This window comes from Anas acuta, chromosome 1 (assembly GCF_963932015.1).
Source record: "Anas acuta chromosome 1, bAnaAcu1.1, whole genome shotgun sequence".
In the NCBI taxonomy this organism is placed as follows: domain Eukaryota; kingdom Metazoa; phylum Chordata; class Aves; order Anseriformes; family Anatidae; genus Anas; species Anas acuta.
In genome coordinates, this window is record NC_088979.1 from 141702169 (window position 1) to 141710185 (window position 8017).

At 42.6% G+C, this 8017-nt stretch overlaps 1 protein-coding gene across 2 annotated transcripts in view; it reads left to right on the forward strand.

Moving 5' to 3' along the window:
* KDM5A (lysine demethylase 5A) overlaps nucleotides 1–4424 on the forward strand; it is a 47722-nt gene extending 43298 nt beyond the window's left edge. For both annotated transcript variants that reach the window (XM_068661230.1, XM_068661229.1), the window contains exon 28: nucleotides 1744–4424. In XM_068661230.1, the coding sequence (XP_068517331.1) occupies nucleotides 1744–1956 (213 nt within the window). In that variant the 3' untranslated portion in view covers nucleotides 1957–4424. The remainder of the gene's footprint in view (nucleotides 1–1743) is intronic.
* The last annotated feature ends 3593 nt before the right edge of the window (nucleotides 4425–8017 follow it).

Genomic DNA, 8017 nt, shown 5'->3' on the forward strand with positions numbered 1-8017 from the left:
GTATGTAATTGAAGTACATTTCCTGTATTTCTTGCATACTGACTGTGAACAGTAGTGCTGCAAACTGAGGGATCTGCACACTGCAGTGCTTCGGCTTTCTTGGGAGATGAATTAGCAGTGATTTTAGACCCAATCGGATTACGATTTTAGAAAAACAACAACAAAAACACCTTGATCTGCCTCTCTGTGGCAGTGCCTGTCCTGATTGTCAGCTTTTAACACGGACTAATTGATGATCAAACTTCACAAAATATTTTTCAGAATGTTTTTTCTGCTTTAAAGAAAACAATCAAAAACCCTACTGCCAGTAACTGTGGGATTCACCCTAAACAGCACTGGCTTACACAGGAGAGTAGGATCAAATATAAATATCAAAAACTTGGTCTTTTTTGCAGAGTTGAAATGTGGAATTCAAGTGTTCAGATAAGTGTTAGAAGACCATTTCTGAAGTCTTTACCTAAAGCCAAAGTTAGAAATTAGACTGGAAGATAAATTGCTCATAAGATGATAAAATCTTGATACAACTGTTCTCTTTACAGATAATTTGGGTTATGGTAGCACATTTTAAAAAGAATCGAGATTACAAGAGGCAGGAGAGTGCCTTTCAGTTCACCTTATAAAGAGGGTCATACTAGACTCATCAAATTCCCATAAATGAAACCGGATAATATCCTTAGTTATATAACCAAAGCTTTTCTTTGAACACCCGTCTGTCCATAAAGTTGGACATGTTTTTGCACATTCAGTAAGTGAATGCAGTACAAGTGCAAAATGGTAGCTAGGGAAATGTAATGACTGAAGCTGCAGCTGCAGTTGTCTGTTCCTAGTCACTTCAAAAATACGTTCAGGAATAGTTTTCCTACAAACTAAATTTTAGCTATGTTGCCAGTACTGTTGTTTTGCTAATATATTTTCATTTTCACTTTGCCCTGTAAGGCAAAAGCAGAACTCTAGCAGTAACAATCTTGGTAGCTGTAACAGAATGTTAAAGAATCTGTGTTTATTATCCTGCAGGTCTCAGTTTCTGCTCCTTGACTCAAATTAACATGCACTTTTTTACTTGGACAATTACAGAAATCTAGTAATTCATCTTAATTTTTCTCCTTCTTAAAGTTTAATTTACTTTTTATGCCTTTTCCTGATTGCTCTACAGAAAATTCAACCCAGATTGAAATATTTTAGCTTACATTTTCTGTGGCTTTAGAGTTACAGTTATTATGTATCTTGGGTATTCAGAGGCTTGCTGTATGCCCATAGCGTGCAGCTAGTGGAATGACAATAAAGTTGCTAAAGTCAAGTGGCTTTTTTGTGGCCAGCAGCAGTAATCAAGTCCCTTTGTTTTCTGTAATTTTGAAGTTGCAAAAGCCACCACTTGACAATGCAGTCTGAGGGAATACATGCAAGTTAGCCTGCGTATTTGTAGGATTTCACTTACACTGAACTCCTTGAGATGCTCCTACCTAAATGTGTTATGGTGTACCTGTCTTTCATTTTAGGGCAGCTGAGCATCTTCTCCCTCATTAGTAGGAGTCTTGTAGCTGGGCTGGACTAAGGATGCAATAGGGACAAGGTTTGTTGGAAGGGTATTGCTTCCTAAACTGAAGGAGCTCGTTAAAAACAAACTCTGTAGGACATCACTTTGTGCCAAAACCTGTTTGTGTTCTGACTATATCAGGTGGGTTTAACAGAAGGTATTTTCTTCACAGAGCCTGTGCCTAATGCTGCCGATACAATCTCTTGCAGGTGGACTGGGTGCAGTGCGACGGTGGCTGCGATGAGTGGTTTCATCAAGTTTGTGTTGGTGTCTCTCCCGAAATGGCTGAGAACGAGGATTACATCTGTATAAACTGTGCAAAGAAACCCATGCAGGGACCAAGTAGCCCTGCTCACGCGCCACCTCCTCCTTTCTTATTGAGCTACAAACTACCGTTGGAAGATCTTAAGGAGACAAGTTAGCAACTACTCGGTGGCTGGAACTTGCTGGGCAATGGACCACTGAAACCCCTAGAGAAAGAGAGGGTTTGAAGCTGATGTAGCCACTGAGCTTCTCTTCCAAGGATGTACAGACCTGCAGCGGAGTTGGTCCCTTCCTTACAGGTGGCTTCCTTCATTCAGTGGGGACGTCAAGGCACAGTGGTACCGACTCATCTATGCAGACACCGCCTCATTAGGAGCTCCAGCCGGTGTTTTGACTCGAGTATTTCCATCTTTGAGAGCGGCTGCTGCTCTTAAAGACTGAGCAAACCCGAGGCTGTTAGATTAGACGCTTCAGGGTGTTAGAAGTACATGTTGGCAGCGGAGCTGGCCTGGAATTGGTGGGCTCAGGCTGGAGCTTTTAGCCCCACCAGGTTGCCCAGAGGAGGTGACTTTGGAAGTTATCTTTTGCCTCCCCATGCCACCCCAGTGAGAAGGGCAGTGTCTTAGGAGAGTTAAGTTGCCTCCGTATCCAGGCGGCTAACACTACACTATAAGGATGGGAGCAAGTGGATGAATTACTTTTAATTTCTGTTTAGTAGCTAAAGGGCAGAGGAGCTCATGATCTCAGAAATCAGCAAAGGTTCTGTTTACCAAAAAGAAACCCAACGCTACTCCACTAGCAAATGTTTTTCCTTAGTGGGGAACAGCTGATCTTCCTGTCCTGAGGAGGGCCAGAAAACAAATTGATGAAGATGCCTAGCTAGACCAGAGCTTGCGAAAAGCAGAGCGCTTCCCTTTCCCCAGGGGTGCCCTCTCCTGTTCTAGGCTTTGCTTAGAGTTGTGCACTCCTGCGCATTAACGTTGTCTCACGCAGGATGGAGCTGGCAAGGAGGTGCAGCGCCCAGGGCGCCAGCTTCTGTGATCTGTACCAGAGATGGGAAGGAAAGAAGACAGCCCACTTACCTCAGAGGTTACACTGACATGTGCTTCTGTGAAAAGTTTCACTCACAACTATTTCCAGTATCACCAGGCTACGGGCATGGCCTCAAGCGATACCAGCAAGCAGTCTGCAGATCCTGTTCGCAGTGCAAATCCCCCTCCCTGCTGGCTTTGCTGGATGTGTACCAGTGTACAATCAGCAGCAGTTCTTGGCTGAAGTTGCCCCTGGCTTTGCCAGAGGGCTTGGGGTCATCCTGGGTGACAGTTGTTTTAGTAAATCCATTTTTAAAGAAGGACTTGTTTTTACTTTTTTCTAAATGTCTCAGACTACTGACTTGTTCTATAAATAGATTATTTTTCTTTGATTTTTTTATACTTACCACTGTTAACCAGCAGCACAGACAGAGGTTCACAAAGCAAAAACCTGCCCGTGGGCTTGGGTTTTTTTACTCCATTCCTTCCTTGTAGTACAAGGAATTAGCAGTTACCTTCCCCATTCTAGCCTGACCAGCTGCCTGTGTTTAAATAGGTAAATACATTTCATGTGCTACCTTTGTGTTTGGGTTTGTTCCTATTAGTGGGGCATCTGGGCCTTAATGACTCCAGTCAGTGCTGGCTTTGTGTATGTGAATGTCTGAAGCCAGCCGCTGGGCTGTCTTGTCCCCCCCCTCCACTCGCTCCCTATTGTGTTTCCATTCTTCTGCAGTTCTAGGAGTGTTGTAAGTAGTGTCCAGTCTTACTAGGAGCTGGATTGGGATTTAAAAAGAAAAAAAAAAAAAAAACATTGACAAAAACAAAAGTGTTCTGTCTTGACTGTTCTGTGTCCCTTCTCTTGTTCTCTAATATTTGGGAGTTTATTTATCTGGCAGAATTGTCCACCCCTCCAGAAAAACTCAGCTCAGGTAGATGAACTTTATTGGTTTGTTTTATTTGTGCCTGCTACCTGGGAAGAGGAAGTCGTACAAGAGAAAAGAACTAGGACGAAGGGCAGAAGATGCAGGATCTTGGGAGTTATTTGAGTGCAAATTGGGCACAGACTTCTAATTCCTGTTCCGTAAAGACTAATACGGTATTAAAAGCAAGCTGTGGTTAAGCATGTGGCTGAACAGGCACCGTAGAAGACTTAAGAGTATTATTTGTTTACTTATTTATGAAGGAGTATATGCCATAGCTAGACATACCCTCTTTTTTTGCCTCCAGTTATGTTTTTTCTTCTCATTGTACGTTTAGTTTTGGTAAACTGGTTGAAACAGATGTTCTTTTCCTTCAGGCTTTAACTGATGGTACTACATAAATGTTTCCCTATATGGAGTGGATAGACTCTCTGTCACAGATGTTTAATCGTTCCAGAAGTAGACTAGCACAAGATTTCATGAAGAATCCCAGTGTTCTGTATTCTTTCATGACTCCTAGAATTCGTGACACAACAGGGAAAATATGGTCAGCGTATCCTGTTAACCGTTGAGCATATCCTCTTATTCCGTTCTCTGTCGTGATAAAAGTCCTTGTTATATGTAATTTGCCACCAACTGGAAAGAGACCTTTTAGTAAATACGCGTTGAATATTCCTGTTTCTCTGAGTAGAAGGTGTGGTCACAACCAGAAGGAAACAAACAGCTGTACGATGCAGTGGTCGATCGTTCTGCTTGTAGCGGGCATAGGAGAAATGTGCAAATAATGTGCAAATAGCCACATTCTTAGTAGCTGTTTTTCATGTAATCGTATTAGGAGGCTCTTTTTGTCTTTTTCCTACGTTTTCAAAAGGAGGTTGCCACACTTTCTCAGTTAGAGATCTCCCATCTGCTTTCGGGTAAGGTGTTCATAAACTGAAGAGCATTATTAGCTTTACATCTTACTGTTTAAACCTTTATTTTTAAAAGCATAATTCCGCTCAAAGGATTGCTGATAGTATAAACTTTTGAATAAATGTTGACTTTTGGAAAAATCTGTAGAAATGTAGTTAGTGGTTTAAAAAAACTTGAAGTTTCAGCTGTGATATTGTCTCTAGACCTTAGAGTTTTGAATTTTTATAAAAACATGCAAAGAAGCTAAACATCCAAAGTTAAGCTAAGGAAATTATTTTCTTAAATGTTTGCTACAGCTGTAGGAAAAAAATCTCTCATGCTTTGGAGATGAAATTTCAGTTTATATAAAATCTTAGCTCTCGTGTATGTAGAACAGTACATGACTTAATACTATATTCTACAAAGGATATTAACCACTGTTCATGTTGTTTCTCTTGTGTCTGACACAGAAGGTCAAAGAAATGACCGGAGCTGTTGTGAGGAAGAAAAAATGGACTTGAGTTGTGTATCTTATCCAAACCATGTGGTTTGTATCTTTTCAGGAAGAAGCGCCTGGACTGGGGTGGCTTTACTTGCATAGAGATAAAAGTCACTCCTGAGCTTCAGTACCATTGCTTTTAGGATTTATGTTTTCTACAGAGTTTCTGTACCTGAATATGTATGTAGCCTGGACTACTTGATAATGAGGGCTTAAGGTAAAATTGATGATGTTATGAAAACTAACTTGAGTTATTTAGAACACAGTGTCTCACACAGCACAAAGTAGCAGAAACAGATGTCTGTGTCTTCTGTTAGCCACACTGTGAAGCTTGCATTCATATTTTCTGTTCTTAGAATCACTGATTAGTTCAGGTTGGGGAGACTTCAGAAGGTCGTCTGGGTCAACCTCCTGATCAGAGCAAGGCTGATTTTCACAGCAGGTCACATTCTTCAAGGCTGTGCCCAATTAAGTTTTATGTATTTCAAGGGATGGACATTTGACAGTCTCTTACTTCCTGATCCAATTTTGCAGCATCTTTGATGTGATTTTTTTTTTTCTAATGTTCAATCAGACTCACTTGCTGTAGCTTTCCAGTTGCTTCTTCTAATTTTTCTTTTGAGAAAAGTGAGTCTCTTTTCAATAACTATCCAGTACATATTTGAAGACTAAAGGTCCTGCAGCCTTGATCTCCAGGACGAAGAAACGCAGCTCAGCCTCCCTTGAGCCATGTCACATGTTAGTTTTCTAACAGTTTTTTTGGCCCTGTGCCGCTCTCAGGTTTGCTATCATCTGTTTTTGTACAGAGGAGACCAAAACTGGCCATGGTACTTCAGGTCTGTTTTACAAGTGTTGAATACAGGAGGCAAAATCACTTCCTTTACCCTGCTGGCTGTGCCCTTCCTATGCAGCCTGGCATGGGATTGGGCTTCATGGCTGCAAGGGTGCAGGCTGCTGACTCCTGTTCAGTGTGCCCACTGTTACCCCCAGGTCCTTTAGTTTATTGTTTCTCAGGTACAGACCTGATGAACTTAATTTTTGCTGTCAGCCCATCACTCCAGCCAGTTGAGATCCAACTGAATGGAATTTCCTCCCATGTTTCAGATTGTTTTGCTCCCTTCCTCCCCTCGTCATTCAATTTTGTGTCCTCTGTACTCTATCCCATCACTCAGGTGAGTAAGACATTAAACAGTGTTGCTTCCACTACCAACCCCCAGGTATTCCACTCCAGTTCACCACCTTCTAGATATCAGACTGCTTGGTACAGCTCACAGCAGAGCACCCATTTTTTCACCCACCTTGCAGGCTGTCCATCCATAAGTGTTTGGTTTCATTGTAAGGGTGAACAACCACTGCTCCCTGATTATCCCCAGGGCCCTTCAGAGAAGGCAACCAGATAGGGCTAATAGTATAGTGGTGGCTATCACTGGTCACCTTATCCTTCATGGGCCTGGATGTGACTTTTAGGAGGATTTGCTCCATAATCTTCCCAGGAATTGGAGCAAAGCTAGCTGCCCTGCATCCTCCTCACGTTCCCTCTTCACTGAATACGGGCATGATGTGCAGAAGGGTTTGTCAAAACCCATCAGGAAAATGATCCTCTGTACAGACATTTCCTGAGCTCTTCATTCATCATCGTGGCATGTAAGATGAGAAGGAAATAAACGCACTGGAGTTGCAGTTTGTAAGATGCACGGAAACCTTTAAATGGCAGGGCTGAGTTCCTGCCTCAAGTGCTGCTCATACCCAAACTGTGTGGGCTGGTAAGCAGTTACATCAGCCCCACGTATCCAGACACACAGCTCCAAGCTGGTTTGGCTGAGGTCAATGTTACTGATGCATAGCCCTTCACTACACAGCCCTTTGCACTAAAAGAAAGGCATAACATGAGTGAGAATGAATGAGGACAACTAAGCTTTGCTCGAGGAGAAAAGATGAAGCCCACCTCTTCATTCAGCAGTAGGCTGTTTGCTGGGCAGCTGCCCAAGGATAGCTATCACCTTCACTTTGTGTTGTAACAGTTATTAGCAGATTTGTAGCAAGGTGAAGCCAAAACAAGGTGGGTATTCAGCAGTTGCTTACCAGACATGCCTTGCTGTCCTTCCAGAGCCATTGCATGCCTTTGGAAAAATGGTGACTGGCTGAGAACACCCCAGGCATCAGTGGGTGTTTCGTACCCTGGAAATGAAAGGTTTATAAAAGGTGGAAGAAGCTTCTTAAAAGCATTCCCTCTGAAATCAGCCCCTGCCTCTGTAAGAAGCTGAGAGCTATGGGCTTGCTAAAAGCAGGGTTTGAGGCTTTGTCCCATTAGGTGCAAACGGGCAGCAGGGAACTCCAGCTGCAAGCACTAAGAATGTGTTTGGTCAGCCTGCCTGGACCAAACAGGAACTCTGCTTGGAGCGCCAATAGTCATCGGGGAGATGCAATAAATTCAGCCCTTATCAAAATTCTAGCCACGCTGGCTTTGGAGGGGTGATAAATGCGTAGGACAGCTGGGAACTGCACAGCAAGAGATTTAGAGCACTGAGCCTTAGGTAATGAGATGTCTTGGTACAAATGAATGCTAAGTTGCAAGGTAAAGGCATTGAAAGTCGCGAGGCTTTGTATAAAAAAAAAAAAAAAAAGCAGAAATATGTGTAAGGAGACATGCTCTGAATGCATTCAAAACAAAAGCCTTGCTGCAGTGAATAGTTTTAATCCTAGAAGGGGCATAATGTCTAAATCGGAGCTTTTTCAGAAGCCGATTTTTGGCAGTTAGCATATCCCCCCTTACACCTCCGCAAATAAAAAAAAAAAAAAAAAAAAAAAGGAGAAATCCATTAAAGCCAAGTGCCCGAGTAACTGCTGTGGGTATGAGGATCTGAGGAGAGCAGCCGAT